The sequence below is a fragment of the Coffea arabica genome, chromosome 6e (assembly GCF_036785885.1).
Source record: "Coffea arabica cultivar ET-39 chromosome 6e, Coffea Arabica ET-39 HiFi, whole genome shotgun sequence".
Classification (NCBI taxonomy): Eukaryota; Viridiplantae; Streptophyta; class Magnoliopsida; order Gentianales; family Rubiaceae; genus Coffea; species Coffea arabica.
Window position 1 is genome coordinate 53,873,027 of NC_092321.1, and position 21,954 is coordinate 53,894,980.

Below are 21,954 nucleotides of genomic sequence, written 5' to 3' on the forward strand. Positions count from 1 at the left end.
GCTGACTTTTCTTGCATTCTTTTGTCCTTAAATTGCATTTTCTCTTTTACGCTTCATATTTTATTTTTATCACTTTAAACTATCATCAATCATCCAATTATCTTCTCAATGCATTCTATTTGATAATTAAATCATTAAACCTACAAAATATGAAGTTTTTGCCACAAAAATCCATAAAATGCAATTTTTACACTTTAACCTTAAAATGTATATTTTCACTAGAATCCTAGTTTATTAATTATAAAACTAAACAAAACACACCAAAACTAACCAATAAAACACACTAAAAATACGTAAAATATCTAATTGTCAGGTGGAACAGACAACTAATCTTCAGGTACTTTGTAAGCCCCGATGCAACCAAATACAACCAAAATACTCAACCAGACAAGTAGTCAAGTAAATACAATGACAAAGAATATAAGCAATTTTAAAGCACAAAAATAGAGTAACAGTAAAGTAAAAGAAATTCAAACCAATCAAACTCCCAAGCTACTTCCAAACTTGGAGTTGAATCCACCAAATAGCTTCTTCAATTGATGGTAGTGCTAACCAACTTGTACAAGTGAAGGCTCACTCCTTCCTCACCCCAAACATACTTTGGTTGAGCAAAGGAATATTACTACACTCCAAGTAAACCCTCAACTAGCTACAATTGAAAGCTTACCCACTCAATTAAGAACTACTTTATACAAGTGAGGCAACCTTTATCAAGGTTTTACCACTCCAAATGATAGGTTCACCTTCACCAAGGTTTTACTTCTCCTAGAGAGTAACCTTCACTTGAGCAACCTCACAACCCAACTTTCCCAACCCCTTATACAACCAACAAAGAATATTTCTACTCAAAGATCTCACTTGTAAGCTTGTATATAGTGTTGGCAAAACGGTCCATGTATTCTTGTGTTTTGGGGTATTTATAGAAGGTGAGAAATGGCTCCAAAAGGCTCTCCAACGGTCAAATATTAAATGCTGTCGAAACTAGCCGTTGGCCTGTCGGACGTCCGACAGATTAGTCATCGTCCGATCCCATCGTCCGAAAATCAGTCAAGTTGTTGTTCGGACGTCCGATGGAATTTTATCGTCCGAGCTTCAGTGTCCGAACGTCGTCCAGAGAGTTATCAAATCTTCGTGAAATTTTTAGGACGTCCGATACGATCGATGTGCGTCCGAGGAGTGCGTCCGATCCATCCGGACGTCCGATGCTTCCTCACGAGTGTCCGACAGAATTTCCTTCTTAATGTTCTTCATCCTTTCGGACGTCCGACAGATTCCTTCGGACGTCCGACATGAGTGTCCTGTTTTTGCTTCTTCTAACAAACTTCTCACATAAAAATATTAGTCCAAATCTACATTTTGGTTTGTTAATCATCAAAACCAAGGACTGATCAACCAAGGTCAACATACTTCAGTAGCAAGGAGGCTGATATGATACTGAGCATTCCTATAAGCTTAGCTGGGAGAGAAGATCGTAACTTTTGGATCTATGGCTCAGATGGTAACTACTCAGTTAGTTCAGCATATAGGTTGCTATTACAAGAAAGGAAGGACTGTAGGAAGCCAGATAAGGAGGATGAGAGCACAAGCTGGAGTAAACAATGCCAAAGGAATTGGAGACATCTATGGAAGCTAAAATTTAAGCAAAAAGTGAAGATTTTTTATGGAAGTGCCTTAACCAGGCACTACCAGTTAGACAACTTATCACTAACAGGACCAAGCAAGGTGATTCAATGTGCAGATTATGTGGTGAGGAGAGTGAGACAATTGAACATGCACTGCTTAACTGCAGTTATGTCAAACAAGTGTGGAGGTTAGCCCCAATCCAATGGGAAGGAATGATGGATCAACAGGGATACTTCAGGAAATGGTGGACCAACATTGCAGAAGCAAAATCAAGAAGTGAAGGAAATGAGCAGCTATCCTTAACTGCTAATATTCTCTGGCAAATCTGGAAGAGTAGGAATGACAAAGAATTCAATAGGAACCAAAATCCCTCAATTAGGACAGTACAAAAAGCTCAGGAGGAATGGCTGGAATTTGTGGAAGCAACAGCAAAGGCATCACGAATGAGCATAGAAGAAACTAGCACTCGGGTGACATTTTCACAACATGAGGAAATGACTAAAGACACACTGAGATTGAGACTTGCTACAAAAAAGATGCAAAATAGTCCCCACATAGGAATAGGGATAATAATATCCTTGAACAACCAGGAACCAGTTAGACGTTGGGCGTTGCATGATAGAAGCACAGGCCACCAGCTCATAGATGATATAGCAGCTGTCAAACTTTTGATGAGTAAAGCTGTAATGCAGGAGTGGAGGAAGATTGAGATCCAGATGGACAGTAAGCAAGTTCTCAAACTTATTCTGAACAGCAAAACTTAGGACATGCATTTGGTCACCTTACTAGAGGATATTCATGATTTGAAGTCCTTGTTTTGCATGTGCTCCTTTGGTTTAGTTAGGAAAGATTCTAATCATCTTAGTGACAGGATTAGTGGTTATGCGTTAGGCATATTGCAAGATGAGGAATTTTGGTTTCCTCAGTGCATGGAGCACTGATTGTATAGCACCTTCGAGCCTTTGCTCGACTTTGTAAAGTTAAAGTTCATCTATAAAACCAATTATCGTTTCAGGAAAAAAAAAGTCAATTATGATCAAATTAGTCAAATATGGTTAAATCAGTCAAATGGATCAAGATTTATTGGACTAAAAGTCCATGTCCATAATTCGATCTAAATTTATCATTCAAACCCAAAAGTTTCTTAAAATCCATAAATGTCTTATAAAATTATATAATTAGTGGGCCAAATTTATGGGCTTTGTCAGGTTTAAATATGTTGTTTAACTTTATTGGGTTCACTCAAACTAGAGAAATCCTAATTTCCTTAACATAAATGTATGCATATTTATTCTTGAAAAAAAAAAAAGAAACAAGCCAAAACCGAATTCATGAGACATATAAGATTGAACAATCAGGCAAAATACCAAATAAACTAATTAAATACAAACAATTCAAAGAGTTATAGACAATTGATCAAAGAGTTATAGATAATTAAATAGACAATTCTTCTAGGACAAGCAAACCTTTTTTTATTGGCCGATTCTTCACAAAAAATAGACAGATATTATTCAAAAAAAACAATCACAAACTTATTTTGGCAATAATCAACCATATATGTGGCTCTAATACCACTTGTTAGTGGTTGTTTATATTGAGTTTTGGGGAAAACTATCACCTATTAAATCCAAAATATTTATGGTGATTATTGAGCAATAAATTAACAGTAAAATCATAGAAGCGTATTTAGATTCATGTTGACTAACTGATACTTAAATTCTTAGATATTTTGGGGTGACTTTTCGAATCAACGTGTATTCGCTGATCCCTTGATAAAACCCTTTAATTTCTCTCTGGTATCTTTCTTGACGATGGAATAACAGAAAAGAACTATTTATGGTATTTAAAAAAATATACGACAATAAGAGTATGTGTGACTCCGAGACCATAACCCTGTTTATAGATTTTTTTTTTTTTTGGCAAAGCCCCAAATTGGGGTAGGGACGCCATCTCTTAATTTATTTATATCGAAAAAGAGTACAGCGAAATAGAGGGGGGCCAAACTTGACCTCTGTTAAAGCAAAAGAGACAGCTAAGGATCAACAATAATAAGCACATATGGAAAAATATGGAATTCTAAACACATACCAGATCAATCGAACGAAATCATCCACATGAGGGTGCCCCACAATTGTGGGATTGTAAGTGACCATGGGAATTTGGTTTAACATCTTGATGAGTTTTCATTGTTTTACCTTTTTTTGGAAGCTGCTTACTCGCTTTCTCTGAAATCACTTAGGTAAATTGCTTGTGAACTAGGTTCTGGTCTTGATCTTTGTCTTTTTCGCGTTGTGAATCATCTTCTTCTTCTTCATTTTTGTCATCATTGCATGTTGTACTTGAATGAAGAAAAGGCTTTTGATGTACGAGGGGGATGCTACCATGTAATTTCTCCCATTTAAGCTCTTCGAACACATCTTTAAATTGTGGTACATCTTTAAACTGTGGCATAGAGAATAACTTTCTTCTTATCTAATAGATTCCTATTTTAGCCCATCATAAAAATAGAAATTACTCTTAAATTTTAACACATTAAAGGCCCATATCCTATTAGATACATTAAAGTCCAAACTATAATTGATCACCTTAATTAGATTTAACTTTATTTAATAATCTGTAACACATAATTATTCATATATAAGTCCAATATTGAATTAAGGTTAGATCCAACAAGAACTACTTTTAAAAGTGTTCCAATTATCCATCCTCGCAAGAGGAGATCTGAGTGTTGATAAAGAATCCGGACAATGCTAACAAGATTGAAGACATAATTTGAGCATGCTTGAGTCATGTTAAATAGCACTATCTTAAAAAAACTATTTTAGAGACACTAAAATATTTTTTCAGGATTAAACAAACCTTCTTCTTAGGGGTGGCAATTGGGTCACGGGTTAGCGGGTTGGGTTGAGACTTAGATATTCTAGACAACACGTCAACTCAAACCCGAACTTGATCCAAAAATTTAAAGGGTTAACTTTCTTGACCCGAACATGACTCATTAATTTTGCGGATTACCAAAATCTGACCTAAGTAACTCGTTTACTTAACTTTCTTTTTATTTTTTCAACCTTCTCACTTTGGTAGTATGGTGTTTTTTTTTATAATTGAGTTTCCATAAGAATATAGAAAATTGCAACCCAATCCCATAGTAACTTTTTTGTTTTCCTTTTTGTACAGAAAAAGTCGTGAATAAAAACAAAACTATGACATTTTCACAAATAAAATACCTTATTTTCATACAATATCCATAATTCTGTTCTTGTAATACTAATTTATAACCTTAGTTAGATTTTTAAAATTTATTTTATAATTTATTAATTAAATTATAAAATTACATACTAAACGGGTCAGACATGTCAAATGAGTCAACCCGTGTAGACCTGAATTGAACCTATTTGCTTAGTGGGTCATTCGGGTCTGACCTGAATTTGATCCAAACTTGTGAATAGTGAACCTATACCCACTAATTTCATGTTAAGTTCGAATCGTGTTGAGAATTGCCACCCTTACATCTTCTTGTTGATAGCAAGAAGGATTAGAAACAACAAAGTTTAATTCAGCAGTAGAGGAAGTGGAGAGAATAGAGTGCTAAGAGGAGGAGGAGGAATTTATAAAGTTCAGTGATGTATTCTGTCTTGTGAAGGATGAAAAACTATTTATAGACCTCAGGAACTAACGTTAAGAAATGGATAAAATTTTATCTTCAAGAAAAAACCATTGAGGACCTGATAATTCCGCTAGTTGTTGCTAATAAGTAAAAATAGGGGAATAAAACTTATCAGTCTGTCTTGCAGATAAAAACATTATCTTTGGAAAGCTAAGTTTTTTGTAACAGAACAACGGGCGATTTTCTAACATTTAGGAGGTCAACAACCATGAAGACGTTGAGGAAATCTTGGAACGTTGCTATCTTTTAGAAAAATCCGTCTATTGCTAATCTTTAGCAAATGTGAAAACTTTATGTGATAGCAAATAAAAATTTCATGAAGTCAAACTTTATCCATTCGGTTAGCAATCAAAGGTTTTACATTTGTCATGGATAATAGAATAAAAGTCACATTTTCTTTAAGTAAAACCTTTTGCTTTGAAAGAGTCCAACTTAATCCACAAGACAAAATCTTTTGAAATACATATTATATTACAACATTCTCCCACTTATTTCAAAAGATTTTAGACAAAAGAGAATAAAAAAAACTGCTAAATTTGTTCAAATTCAATGTAATTACTTTGGTGTCTTTTGGACTGAACCAAACTTAGATCAAGAAAATATGACATACATAATTATTGGTGAAATATGAATTTCTATGAACCAACAATTCTAGTTATATGACAGATTTTATTAACCACATTGGAATCCACTACTTGTTGTTCAATGTGGTTTTGCACTCTTAAGCCATGTGCCTGTCTGGTTATTCATGAGAGGTCTAAAACTTCGACCAAAAATTTTATAGGAGTAGCCCCAATCCACTCTCATCAAGTATATACCACCCTAAATACACCTCTCTAAAAGGATATGAATTCATTAAGAGTTTTAAACTCAACCTCCCAGTTACTAGTAGTCAAAGCACTTATCTTAAGAGGGACTTAAATTGAAGTGTTTTATAGTAAGGGTAGGCACGAGTCGAGTATCCACCCTTAACATGATTTGGCTAATCCGACTCTAACATATCGGATCAGGCATTTTGCGACCTTAACCACTCCTAATGTTATTTTGCGGCCTTAACCCACTTCTAATGTTTTTGAGATCCGCTTCTCGGATACCCGAAAAAAAAGGCGTGGGTCCTAAGGTATCGACCCCCAAAAAAAATGTTTTCAAATAAAAAACTGCTTTTCAATTAATATCAACCTATTTTTCAATATTAAAAAAAACTTGTTTTTCAATTAATATTGGTAGAGATATTGTAACCAAAGTCCAAACAATCAAACCAACAATCATCCAACAATTCTCACACATTCTCACACAATATTGTAATCAACATTCTCACACATTTCATCCAACAATCAAGCCAATCTCAAAAATTTAGTACATATTAGAATTATAATATCTAATAGACAAAATGAAGTTTCATGACAATTTTGAGTACAACCTAAGCTACAAATACAAATTAAAATAGTGAACAACGACTCTAGAGGTTCATCCTTCTATAACACAACAAACACAAAGATAACAAGCATTCAACAACTTCCCAAACTTTCAATCTTCAATGTAAATACAGCATGCTCCTTTGTCAAACTTGAAATTTCTATAGAAACAAAAGCAACCAAAAAAGAAATTACACTTCACTTACACTTAGGGTTAAAAATTATACAATTATAAAATGCCTCCTAATATTTTAATATTTGTATAATATATTTTACAAGTCAGGTACCTGCGGATTTTTATTTTTCTAATCCGTATCCATATCCATTTCTTACTAGTACCTGACCCTTATCTGCCCCATTAAGAAATATCAAATCGGATATCCTTTTTTTGGATTGGATCGGATTGGGATCAGTGGATTTTTTTGCCCACCCCTACTTTACAATCAATATTGACTTGTTATTACCCAAGTGAACTAATTTCATAGGATTACCAATCACATAGGTTGTGTTATCGTCTTTATTAACAAATTGTTGGCCTCAGTCCCATTTCCCTTATAGTTTGAAGAATTAATTTTCTTCCTACAGGTTTAGTCAGAGGATTGGCTATGTTCAATTCTGACTTCACATAATCAATGGAATTTATTCTATCTCTAAGCAGCTGCTTTACGACATCATGTTTTAATTTCATGTGTTGACTTTTACAATTATAGGACTTGTTTCTAGCAATAGCAATTGTCATTTGACAATCAGTGTATGGACACAGGAGGCAATAGATCCTTAGTTGAAGGAATATTGACTAAGCAATTTCTTAACCATTCAACCAACTTCTAGGGCTATAAACTCCAATTCCATAGTTGATCTAACAATGATTGTCTGCCTGGTTGATTTTCATGCTATTGCACTACCACCAAGTGTGAACACATCACCACTAGTGAATTTTGTCTCATTTGAATCAGAGATCTAATTAGCATCACTATACTCCTCTAATACAGTGAAAAATCTACAATGCAAGATGTCATAATTCATGGTACCTATTAAATATTTTATTAGTCTAACCAATTCAAACCAATGCTCACTATTAGGATTGTGACTATATCTATTCAGTCTACACACTGCATAGACTATATCAGGTTTTGTGAAGTTCATCAAATGCATTAGACTCTCAATAATCTGAGCATATTTAGACTGAGCAACTGAGCCACCATTATTTTTCTTTAATTGAGTGTTAGCATCATAAGGGTTGCTCACATGTGTCACTTTAAAGTTTTCAAACTTCTTAAGAAGTCTTTCTATATAATGTTCTTGTGACAATATTATACTATCACCTCTCCTTATAATTTTAACACCCAATATCATTTTTGCTTCACCCAAATCTTTGACATCAAAATTAGAAAATAAAGAATATTTAGTTCTATTAATAATGTCTAGACTTGTACCAAATATAAACATGTCATCCACATATAAGCTAATTATCACATATTGATCATTTACAAGTTTAGTATGTATACATTTATCCACTTTCACAGATGAAAATCCTTCCCTTATCAAAACTTGATCAAATTTCTCATACTGTTATAAAACTAATAAAATGAAATGCTACAATAGGAATTGAAGAAGAATTAGAGAAAGAAGTAGAGAAAGGGATAATGATATCCTTATATTTCAACAAGATACAAAAGTCACCCCAAAGGTTCTCAATGTACCTCTATATATAGGGACTACAAGATTAAAGGTACATAAATCCTATTAAACATCCACTACTATAATAATATGAAGAAACTTATGAAACGGTTTCTCCACTACATGTATAGATTTATGGATGTAACTTCTATACATAATGTAGCCATAAAATCATGAATTAATCCCCTTGGGAATACAAAGGAACATCCACATTTTTTGTTATTTCATAACACATACCACTATTTAAGAGATTGTTTTAGACCATAATTTAACTAATTTACAAACCTTATTGTCTTGTCCAGATACAACATAACCTCAGCTTAAATTATATAATTTTTTTCTTCTAAATCACCATTTAAAATGGTTGTTTTAATATTCATCTGATGAACAAAAAGTTTATGGATAGAACCCAAAGCAAATAAAATACGAATGGAAGAAATTCTCGTTACTGGTGTAAATGTGTGAAAATAGCAATATTTCATTTTTGAGAAAATCCTTTTACTACTAAATGAGCTTTGTATTTTTCTATCAAGCCATTAGGATTATATTTTTTCTTTTCTTAAAAATCCATTTGCAACCAATAGGTTTTGCACCAAGAGATAAATCTACCAAAATTCAAATTTTAATTTTCATAATAGAGTCAATTTTGTTTTTAATTGTTTCTATCCAAAATTTGCTATCGGAATAAGTTACAGGATCATTATCAACAAGAAACGTTTGAAATCATTTCTATAAGAAAATTGTTTTCTTGGCCTTTTACTCCTTCTCAATTCCTCATTAGAGGTTGTTTCTCTATTTATTTCTACAAGTGCATGAAAAATTTTATTAGACAGTGAAAAAATTTGTTCAAAGAACTCAACATTCTTTGTCTCAATAATTGTATTACAATCAAGCACATCATTTCTTAAAACAAGAAATCTATATACAACACTATGTTCAACATATCCAATAAACATACAATCAAAAGTCTTAGAACATAATTTTCTTTTCTTAGGTTTGGGCAATAAGAATTTAGCAAGACATCCCCATACTTTTAAATATTTTAAATTTGATTTATAATTTTTTCATAACTCATAAGGTGTTATGACAGTTCTTTTATGTGAAATTCTATTTCGTAAGTGACATGCAGATAATATAACTTCTCCCCCACAAATTATTAAGAGCATGATAACTAACTAATATAGAATTCATCATTTCTTTTAGTGTCCTATTTTTCCTTTCAGTTACTCCATTATATTCCGGTGAATAAGGAGGTGTTATTTTATGTATTATGTGTCGCGCCCCATTTTTTGATAAAAAATAAAGAAAAAGTAAAGTTTGAAGTCATAATGTGTAGTGTGAAGTGTGTGAATGTGAGAAATAAAGGGAAAGGCCGTGGGACTTTTAAACGTGACAGTTTGGCCAAAATGATAATCTAAAAAGGTTTTTAACTAGAAAAGTAGGAGTCGCCACTTGGTATTGAGGTGGGGTGTATCAAGTCACCCAAAAAATAGTTTTAAAAAAATGAAGAAAAAAACTTTTTAGATGACTCATAGTCCAAAAAAATCAAAGAAACGAGTTCGGGGGTCACGGTTGATAAAAGGGAAGGCAAAGACGAAGTCTAATGCACCCTTTTACCCTAGCCTAAGCTAGTTGCGTGATTTAGTAATAATTTTTCTTATTTCTACCCAAAAGATGTATTGCATTTTGGATGTGTCTAATATGAATGCAGACCTAAATCTAATGAGTGGTTCAAAAGGGACAAAATGTCTCTTTTGAGGCTCGATTGGTCCTAATCACATGAATTGTGATAACCCATGGTAAACCCTCAAAGAGTTCACGAATGAATGCAAATGAATGCTTGAGTAGTAATGAGAAAAAATGAGAGTGTGTGAGAATGTCTTTGAATGTGAAAACGAGTGCCAAGTGCAAGTGTACAAATGGGTGTGTAAAAGTGCACGTGTACAAATGAGGGGGAGTGTAAAGTGCAGGTGTGCAAATGAGTATGTGTGACGCCCCGAAAGATTGAGTGTGAGAACCCGAGAATTTTTATATATTTTCTAGACATTATTTTGGTTCCTTGTCTATAATTTTATGCCTTTCTTCAATATATTAATTTCGTATACATTTTTTTTAAGTAAATATAGTTTTCAAATCATTTCCTTGATACAAGTTAGTCCACATTGACGTGGGACCCACTAGTGCGGTAAATGCAATATATTTTTTATAACTTGTTGGAGTTTTGTATTAAGTGATATTATTTTACAAGGTGCTAAGAGATAATTAGATGTTACCTATATGGATTAGTATTGGAGAGACAAAAAGATAAGTTTTAAACCAAAAGGTGACAAGTGTCACCATCCAATTCACCCTTGGACTTTTGACCAAGATATTTATACCTTTTTAAAGCTAATTTTGATCAAAATATCTCTTCATTTTAGCTCCTCTTGGCTGACTCTCTCTCAACAAGAAAAGAAAAGAAAGCTCTCAACTTGTTTCTTCAATTTCTTGCTTGGATCTAGTAAATCAACCGTTTAAACTTCCAATTTCTCCATAAAAACCCTTAGTTTAGTGGTTGTGAGGTTGGTTGTGAATTGGTTTGGAAGAATGTGAGAACCCGTATTTTCCCTCATAATTTTCCTAGGGTTTTTCCCCTTAAACTGCATGTTTTCTGCATTTTCTGGCCTAGGAATATTTTATTGGTGGATTTTATGAGTAAGTATAGTTTTTAGATGCTTTTTCTAGCATTGGGTAGTTTTTGAAAAATTACGGATAGATTATGGATGTGGGCCCCACTAGTGCGGAAAGTTCGGAAAAATTCGGCCAATAAGGTTCAGTTTCGGATACTGTGAAAAATTTATCGGGTGTTAAGAGATAAGTAGAGTGTGTGATATGATTGATGTGAGAGAGAAAAGAAGTGATAAGAGTGCATTAATGGAGTGACATGTGTCACACAACCATTGGTTGGACTTTGTTGGCAACTATTCACACTTTTGACTTTTGACCAAATTGAGTAAATATCTTGAAAAATTGCTCAAAAATCACCATTTTCTTCTCCTTCATGGCCGATTCTTCCTTGAGCAAAGAAGAAAGAAATTCTTCAACTTTCTAGTTTCCATTTCACTCAATCTTCCAAAACCAACCACATAACTTAGATTCTACTCCATAAAATTTCTCCCTTGGGTGCTAGTAAGTAGTTTAGTGAAGTTTGTTTGAAGACTTAAGGTGTCCAACATCTTCCTCTCTCTTGATTACTTGGTAAGTGGTATATGAACACCCTCCTATATCTAATGATGTTGAATTTATGCCTAATGGTGGCTATTGTGTTAGAAATTGTGGATTATTTCATGGTTTGGAATGAATTGGTTGAGTTTTTTATTTTTTGAGGAATTTTCTGGTTTCATATGATCTTGATGGTGTGGTTGTTTTTGATGATTGATAATAAGGGGCTTTGACTCTAGTAGGTGTGAATTGTTGATAAATGCAATCAATTTTGGATTTGGATTGAATTGAGAAATGTTAGGGTTTCAAAACCCCTAATTCTGTCCGGTTTTTGATCATAGGGTTAGAGGCGGAATTGGACTTTGCTCAAAACATAAAAGTTGTAGGTATTGATGAGTTTGAAGTGCCTGCAAAATTTCAGGGCATTTGGAGTAGTATAGAGTGAGTTATGCCGTTTTTACTGTTGCTGTTTTTGGTGAACAGAATGTGCGAACTGCGATAGTAATTGTCTGTTTTGACTGGAATTGGTTTGGATTTTGTTGTTGGTGTCTTCTGATGAAATGTAGCTTGATGTCTTAGCTTTCATATGCCTTTGGAATCAATGCATTTGGACCTGTATAGACTGAATTGGACTGATTACAGTTTTGTGTGATTTGGGAACCTGCAATTACGGTTCTGGCTTGGTTTTCTGCCTTTTTGACCTAGTTGTGCTAGGATTTGGACTGAGTGGCCTTCTACATTGTTGTAGCCCTGTCTTTTAGCTTCGAGATGGTGGGTCTTACGGCCTCATCCGATAAGCGTAACGCATTTTGTGCCATTACCGCATTAGGAGGCCAAAACTGTTTTTGTTGTTGGGACAAATGAGTTTCAATTCCTGAAATTTCTGGTTTGCTATTATGCTTGCTTATGCATATGAAACCCTATTGGGGTTGTTATTGACTTGGCTTTGTGACTCGTTATCGAGTCTTATGGTAATTGTTTACATGTTCTAGGACGTGACGTTAGTGCACGACGTACTAGGGACGACGGTGCATGAAACCTCACTTGCTTAATTGGTGAGTACACTACTCACTTGAATGTTACAATGTGGCTTTGCTAAATGTGCTTTTAATGCCCTGAAGGTTTATTTGGCTATTGGAATTGATTGAGGTGAGGGTGTACTTGACCACCCTCACCCCTTGTGATACCGTTAATGACTGATTACCGTTTTACTGAAATACTGCACTTGCTATCTGAGATATTGAATTCCATTCATGGAAAACTGATTTGGTGTCGTTTGGACGAATATCCAACGGCCTTACTGTATTACTGAGCTCAACCCCGTAGGTAGTCAATTGAATCGAGCCGGCGAGGGCTTGGTCGTGAAAATTGACATGCCACGGGGACTGTACTGGGGAATCTTGTAGTAATGAGACTCTTGGTTCCGGTATACTCGAGTATTACCAAAAGCTACTGATTGGAGTGCGGGCCCGGTTGGGGTATGTTTGGTGGAAGGGATGGGAGTGAAGTGGGTTCTACGGTTGGTACTCATAAACGTTGACGGAGAGTCAATGAAATTGGATCAAGAATATAAGCGTGGAAATGGGCTCTTGAGAGGCGTCCGTATCCTTTTACCGATTTGTTTTTGCTTCTTATTTGAATATTTGCAATGAACGATTATGCTTAAGTGATCTTGGTTGATTGTGTGATAGTTGCTCACTGAGCTTTAGCTCACACCATTCCATTTGTTTTCCTTACAGGAAAATAATCACTTTTGGAAGCTCATACTTGTTGGTTGCCAAATTGAGCCATGTATATGTCTATTTTGACTAGCTCCTTGCATGAAACCCTAATGTGTATGGGGTTCAATTTCTTTTGATTGGCAAACCGATCATGTATATCCATGATGAATCGTTTTGATATGCCGCTTTGGCTTTTGGCTTGTAAATGTTACATTTCAATGTATATATGTAAAGTTTGGGAACCTTTGATGTATATTTGATATATATATGTATCTTGAAATTCAATTGAGGATTGTAGTGACTGACTGAGTCCCGGCGAGAGCTGGGCAGGCAGTCCGCTAACCCCTTTGGTTCGCCTTAGGGGAAAGTGGGGCTGTTACAGTTGGTATCAGAGCCACGTCGCGTGGTCTCTGCGCGGAGTGAGACTGGGCCAATGGATGTTATGGTCCTGCTTTTGGTGAAAGTGGTTAAAGGTATAAGTGCTCTTTTGAGCGTAAGCTATGAACTGTGCCTGTCATTAGTGTAAGGATCATTAACATGGGACCGGCCGACTCGAGTTGTGACTTTTCTTGGATGGGATTCTTGGGCCCGGATACGAACGAAATTAGAGCGCCTAGGTTAGAGGACTTGGGCAATTGTGGGACATACGTGATAGGCCTTAGGGATTCATTATTCTCTTTAAGATGAATGAATGATATAGTTTAAGTTGAAATGTCAGTTAACTAACGAATTAATGTTTGTAGGTATGGATCCGGGCAGTTCTAGCGGCATCGGACCGGGACCGAGACCTCCGAGTGCGAGGGGCCCAGAGGACCGGGTGCTGCGTAAGCGGGCGATTCGATATCGGCGGAGGCTTGGGGAGCCTTATAGTTTGTATTCCCCTTTTGGACAGGTGTCGCGCCGACCCTGTGAGTGCTGGTATACCTATGGCTATCCTGACAAGGTTGTTTTAGCGATGGATGACGAGCGTTATCACCTAGGCAGGACAGTTGAGACTTTGAGGGCGCAGCTGGAGGAGGCTAGAGAGTTTAGCCGTTGGCAGGCGTTGCGCGTTAGTGACCTGGAGCGGGATCTTCGACACACACACCAGCACCTCTTCGCTTTGAGGTTGCAGCTTAGGGAGAGGGCCCGGAGTATTTCGTTTGACTGTGGGGTTTTACTAGACATGGCCGCGGAGGCACCACCACGAGCTATTGGTCCAGAGCAGTTAGGCGAGATAGATACTTTAGGTTCCGTTGGGAACCGGGGCCCTAGGTGAGGTGATTAGGGTTGCTTTTGTATTATGAGTAGCTGGTAGATTACTTTTGCTAGGACTGGCATGGCTACTTTCTTTGGTTATTTGGTGGACTGACTAGCTTTTTGGAGCCGGAGTGCTCGTGTGCATAATGGGTTTTGTACCGACTGGAGGTCGGGTACTTTGTATATCTTTTGGTGTGGTTTTGTAAATAAATGTATATATTCGAGTCGTATCTTTTGGTACCTACGCTTTTGCGTGCTTTTCGTGTATTTGTTTTGTGTTTTTATTTTGTTTCTAGTTGGAGTATTATGCACACGATAGGTGTGTTGCTCTACTTGAACTACTTGGGACTGACCTCGAACTACCTGAGATTGATCTTGAGCTGCTTGAGACCGACTAGACTGAACTTTCTTGAGACGTGACCCTGTTAGGCGAGTGTGTTCATACGTACTCTTAATGGACCGAATGTCACTGAGTTTATGGTATGTGACCTGTAGGTGGACTTGAAGTTTATGACTATTTACCAATTTGTTTTTGCTTCTTATTTGAATATTTGCAATGAACGATTATGCTTAAGTGATCTTGGTTGATTGTGTGATAGTTGCTCACTGAGCTTTAGCTCACACCATTCCATTTGTTTTCCTTACAGGAAAATAATCACTTTTGGAAGCTCATACTTGTTGGTTGCCAAATTGAGCCATGTATATGTCTATTTTGACTAGCTCCTTGCATGAAACCCTAATGTGTATGGGGTTCAATTTCTTTTGATTGGCAAACCGATCATGTATATCCATGATGAATTGTTTTGATATGCCGCTTTGGCTTTTGGCTTGTAAATGTTACATTTCAATGTATATATGTAAAGTTTGGGAACCTTTGATGTATATTTGATATATATATATCTTGAAATTCAATTGAGAATTGTAGTGACTGACTGAGTCCCGGCGAGAGCTGGGCAGGCAGTCCGCTAACCCCTTTGGTTCGCCTTAGGGGAAAGTGGGGCTGTTACAAAGAAAGTGGTGCTAAGTTGCTTCCTTTCTTGAGGTTCCAAGGTGAGTAGCTAATGGATTCCTTCTTTGGTCTTGATGATGTCAAATTAATGGTTTGTGTTGGTTAAAGATGTGATTTTATGGAAGATTTTGTGGATTAAAGTGAAGTTAGCTCAATTTCAAATTTTATTGGAGATTTTTCTGATTTTATATGATGATCATGGTTTAATCATGGTATGATGGCTTGTAATGGTGTAAAATGAAGTTTGTATATGTTAGTTACGATTGTTTGCGAAAAATTTCGGTTTTGTGCGGAAATTTCAGGTTAGGGTTTTGAATCTGCCCTGTTCTGACCGAATTTATTTGAGCATGTTAGAGGCCGAATCAGGCTTAGATTAAAACATGAAAGTTGTAGCAAATGGTGTTAAATAGCTACCTGTAAAATTTCAGCTCGATCTGAGCACTGTAGCATATGAAATGACCGAAATACCCCTGACTGCCATAAACCCCTGTTTCGCGCCCAGGTTTCTATTTTCATGGAGATTTCCATTTTTGACCATGAAAATGCATGATTTGGCTTTTGAGGTCTTCATAAGAAATGTAGGTTTATGTCTTGGATTCGAAACGCCATAAGATTCTTTTCAATCCGATAAGGGTAGCTTCAGTTATGGATATTGTGCCGAAAGGTGTATTTGATAGTTTATGATGTGTATGTGGTTAATTTGAGATGAATTGGTGTTGCTTGTAGGTAGGTTGGAAATGAAGCATTTATGGGGAAATGCTGTCCGAACTTATAGAGTGTATGATTGCTTTGACTTTGTGATTTAGGGCTTGGATTCGGACAAGGTAATGATATATGATGGATGGTTCCTGAGCCGTGGAGGTGAGTGACCCTAAACTGTTTCCAAAGTTACTTACGAATTGTTTCTTGCATTATTTCCTCGTTGCATATCATGCGTGCTTGCATGTGAGTCCATGACATAATTTGCCTTAAATGAGTTCTTGGGGAGTCTTGTGCTGAACATCAACGTCTCCTCTACTATTTACCTGGAGCCAACGTCTCCACCACTTTCGTGAGTTCGTGACATGATCTGGAGCACCAGTGTTGCTCCCCCTTATTGTTTATTGTTACTTCATCTATTTGAGCGTTGGGTGTTTAGTTTCAATGATTTCACTGGCCCACGAGAGCAATAAACGTACACTTGATACTTGAATCATGACATCATCGAAATACATTATTGTGAAATATATTTGTTTACTGATTTTAATGGTTACTCACTGAGCTTTTAGCTCACTCCAAAAATATTTTATTCCCCTCCACAGGGCTCATGGCGAAGGAAAGACTTGTAATAATTATTCATGCGACTGGATGGCCTATATTTTGTACAATTTAGATTTGGAATTCCTCCTGTATAATAGTTGGTATCAAGGATCAGAGTGGCGCAGCAGAAGCGTGGACGCTTCGCTTTTGATATGTAATTCTTGGATAATTGATGTATATATATTAAGTTGAAGCGGATGTGTTATTCATTTTCTATGTATGTACGTGATACGAGTGAGTGAGTTCTGGCGAGAGTTGGACAGGGGACCCGCCGAACCCTGGGGGTACGCCCTAGGGGGAGGTGGGGCCGTCACAATATGAAAAAGTGTAAATGTACGGATGTGAGAGAGTGTGAAGTGCATGTGTGCAAATGAGGGAGAGTGTAAAGTGATAGTTGAGCAGTGCATGTGTGCAAATGAGGGAGAGTGTAAAGTGATAGTGAGAAAGTGGTAGTGTGTGAAGAGAAAAGTTTAAAGTGATTAGTGTTTAAAGTGAGAGTGTGCAAATGGGTGCGCAAATGAGTGTGCAAAAATGAAATGTATGAAGCCTAGAGGAATGCAAACAAAACGGGTACGGGGAAACCCTAAATTGTGACTTTTGATTTGCCTTTTGGTTAGAAAAAGAATGAGCGTGCTAAGGCTATGTGTAGCCATACTCGTCCATTCCCCTTACCAGAAGGGTAACTCTCTAACCTAATCAAGCAAATGACCCTAACAACTAGAGTGAAATGCAAAATCCTAAAGATCATGTTTCAAATGCAGGAAATAGGTAGGGGATCATGCAAAAATGTAAAATACTAAAAGAGACAATGCATGAAAATGTAGTGAAGGCATGCAAGTATGTACTAGCGAGAGGTGGCCCTATCGGGTCTAGCATTGGACTAGCCCTTTATTAACGCTCTCTCACAAGCATTAGACTTGTGAACGATCGGGAATAAATAGCCATGACTAGCATTGGACTAACCACGGCTATATCGTGCATTTGCATCCACCATACATACATAAGTAAATGAGCATTGTTAAAGCAAGTAGGCATGTGAGCACGTAATTCACGTAACACATAACACGTAAGCATGCATATCATGCCAGATCCTAGGAAAGCAGTAACACATAGTGTGAGGACCCGAAAATTTTTTTATTTTATTTATTTTACTGGCTTAATTAATTATTTAATTCGACTATTTAAAATTCATTTATATGGAAAAACGCCTTTCTTATGTTTTTAAAGCGTTTTGTTAGTAAAGTTACTTTTTGAAAACTCGTTTAGTTCGGAACAACAAGTACACATTTTTTTAGACTATATTTGAATTAAGGGTGTATTAATTTTGAAAAAGCAAGAATGATCAATAGTAAATTAAGAAAAGTCGTGAGGACTCACAAAATTTATTTATTTTAAACTCCTGTTACGAGTTTATTTAAATATTTAATTGTCTGTTTGCCCCAAATATTATTTTCTAACCTTTTTAGACCCAATTACATGGAACTATGACTTACATGTATTTTTAAAATGACTTGTTATGGAAATTAATTTTTGGAAACTCGTTTAGTGAGAATAGTGAATACACTTTTTCGAGACAGTGATCGATTTGGGGATACAGTGAGTTTGGAAAATTAGAGACTTATACATCAGTCTTAAAAATAGGTATTTTTATGTTTAAATACTCAAGTATTAGTTAGTAGTACTATCGTTATAAGAATTTCTTAGAGGTTTCGTCGTAGCGCGTATAAATCGAAAATTCGCGTATATCGAGTCGGAGCGGTTAATTGGAGAATTAAGGAATTTATTCTAGACTATTAAGAGTGAATAATAATAGTATGAATACAAGTGCATTGGAGATTTAGTGCACTAGTGAAACAAACCCGAGAGGAAACGAGCACGAAACGCGCGCGTATACGCACTAGTCTTGGTTGACTTTTGGAGTATTCTTAACCACACATTCTTAAGCTTCCTCAAGAAGCTTTTGCAGCTGCAACAACCTTTCTTTTCTCCTCTACCAGCCGTGCATCACCCCAAGGAAGAAGACAACCAAAATTCTTCTTCAACAACTCCCTCATTTCTCACCCAAATCACTCCAAAATTTAACTACAACTTAAGCTAGGAAGAAAGCTTCATTTCCACGGTTTTCTTGGGGCTCAAAGTGACCAAAAATTTCTGATCTTGATCATCTAAGGAGGTAATGATGATCAACCCCTTGAATTTTAGTTTATGGAAGTTATATTGCACTTATAAGCTTGTATATTCATGTGGGTAACTTTATTTATGATGAAAAATGTTGTGTGGGCTCTATGAACTCCCACTATGGTTGGATGGACTGATGTGATGAGTTTTGATGTTATTAATGTTGGATTAGTGGTTAAAATTAGTGGAATTGAGTGATATTTTGGATAGAAACTCAAAGGAAGTGAAGATGGAAAATTTTCCAATTCTGCCCCTATGTTGTCCGTGACCCTTAGGGTGATTTTTTGTGGTTCTAATGGCTTATTTATGATGTATATATGTTGAGTGGGTTGCGTAAAAAGTTTCATAAAAAAACAACGTGATTTGGTTAGCCAAACGTTGTGATTTCGGAAGTTCGGCAAATCTGGAAATTTTCCCGTCACTGCCCTGGCAGTGTTTTTCAAATGGCCATAACTTTTTACTCCAATATCCAAATCGAGTACCGTTTATGGAAATGGAAACTAGACATTACCAGCTTTCCAACGGTATAAAATGTACATTCTGATTCCATCTGAGCAGTCCGTACCAATCATTTGAATATGACTGTCCTGTTTCACTGTTTCACTGGTTCACTGGAGTCCACGTCTTGAGCTGCAACTTGATGCTCAAAGATGAGCTAGTTGTGGACAGATTTTAAAAATGATTTCTTCTAAAACATTGTAACCTTACGAATGAAGTTTTCAACGCCATCAACTACCCTCAATTCCAAGTTGAATTGAGTGAGATATTGCCAAATTACAGACCTGGATTTTTGCTTGAAAATCCTCTTTTGGCTAGTTAAATGGCCTAACTTGATTTGGGACTTGTTGTTTTGGAAACTTTGATGTCCAACATCTACCAAACTTTATATAAGATGTTCCTTGGACTTTGTTTCACAAATAAACCAGATTTGGGTTGGTTGCATTGGACAAAATGTTTAAAAAGGAAAGAAGAGCTAGAAGACAGTTTTGCCTTGGGAAATTTCTTGAACTTTGATGGTTTAGTTAACTACCTTTCCGTGTGAATTTTCAAATGAAATTTGATAGAGGAGTAGTGCTCATATGGAGGTTTAATTGTGCAAAATTTGGTGATAGTCTAAGACCATTTTGATATGCAAATGATGTCCCGAAATTGCTCTTCGAATCTGGAAAACTTTTCCTTTTCTCTTAGTCGAATGGCCAATCTTGACTTGGGACTTGTTATTTCGAAATTCTTGGTGTTAATCACCTAAGAAAATGTATATTGAATGTTACTTAAATATTGTCTATACAAATGAACCATGTTTGAAAATATTTCATTAGCCAAATGATTTAGAAAAGGGAAATGGTAGCACAAGGCAGCTTTGCCTTCAAAATTTAGAAGCATTCGTGACTTTGTTAACCGACTTCCCGTAAGTATTTTTTCATGAAATTTGACAGAGGAATAGCCCTTATACGGTAGTGTAATACTGCCAAATTCGGTGCCATTCCGAGTCCGTTTCAATGCTTAACCAAAGTCCCAAAGTTTGTGATTTGAACCTGAAAATTGCCTAAAAGTTTTGATTTTTCAGCAAATTTGAGCTACTATATCTTGGTGCTCAAAACTCCGATTCTTGTTCTACTTGGTATGTTTTAAAGTTTGTTTGCGACTCTAATTGAGTTCCAAATTTCAGAGGCTAGTTCACATTGTGTGAATTTTGCTGAATTTCCAAACTTTGTCGAAAACCAACCCCGAAACTGTCTTGCAAGCCAAAACAGCAATTTTGAAACAAATTTTGAATACCTTCCGTTTTGGAATCATGGAAAAGTGTCTTCTAGAAACTTTTAGTATTTTGGATGTAGTTTCCAACGGTATCAAGTTTTCCAATTTTGGATCTATGGAGAGTGAGATATGATTTTTCAAAAATCGCACCTCAAATCTGAAATTTTCAAACTTGACAGGAATTGAGCTTTAGAGACTCTTCCAAATCCTTCACTACTAATCGACCATTTCGGACTTGTCTTCGTGAAGGAAATCAGATATTTCTTGTGCTGTTAAACACCACTTTTGAATCTTGAATTTTAAGCGAGTAAAACTCCATTTCACGGTATTTCCTTAGATTGTACAAGTGTACAATCTTCCTTTTATATAATTAGGGATTTTTAAGTGATAGTGTATGATAGTTAGTTGTTATTTGCTCAGACGCTCAAGGGGACCTTCAAGAGGAACTCGACGTGGACGCCTAAACACTTGTTGAGCATTTACTCAATTGTTTGAATAGGTGAGTGTTCCATATAGGAGTACGTAATTTGAATAAGTCTATGACATGCTTATTCCATGATCATTAAGTGTTAAGTGCTACATGTTAAGTATTTACCACACTCGTGCATATTTAAGTAAGGTATACTTGAATTACTCGACATGAAATGCTTGAAGAGCATATTTACATGACTACTTGAATTACTCGACATGAAATACTTGAATTGCATATTTATGTGATGTGTTTAAATGATTAATTATGCTATGGCTGCATAAGTCGGTTGGAGTGAATCTCCTCGACTCTTAAGTGGGAAACGGCCAATGGCGGCCTATTAAAATGACTAATGTCTACCAATTAACCGTGATTACTACCGTTAACCATCAACCGTTAACCGTTAACCATCAACTGTTAACCATTTACCGTAATTAATTACCGTTTTCCTATCTACTTGATTACCTGGTACTTGATTACTTGATTACCGTAAATTACATGTTCACATGAAATTATCAAATATTGCTTACGTGTTTATGTGTTAATTGTTGCTAGTAATTGCTCATATGAAATTGTCCACCATTTTAAGGCGAGTGTGTACTTTATCTCACTCGACTTACCAAAAAAATAAATTTTACCGTTCACCAAGTTATTTGATTACTTGTGCATGTTGTAAGCTCTAAGCTGAATTTGGG

General features: G+C 36.0%; 1 protein-coding gene across 1 annotated transcript; it reads left to right on the forward strand.

Annotated features, from left to right (window-relative positions):
• Window positions 1-1,730: 1,730 nt before the first annotated feature.
• LOC140009930 (uncharacterized) lies at window positions 1,731-2,564 on the forward strand. The gene is made up of 2 exons (XM_072056274.1): window positions 1,731-2,346; window positions 2,464-2,564. Exons 1-2 carry the CDS (start codon window positions 1,731-1,733, stop codon window positions 2,562-2,564), a joined length of 717 nt encoding a protein of 238 aa, XP_071912375.1.
• The last annotated feature ends 19,390 nt before the right edge of the window (window positions 2,565-21,954 follow it).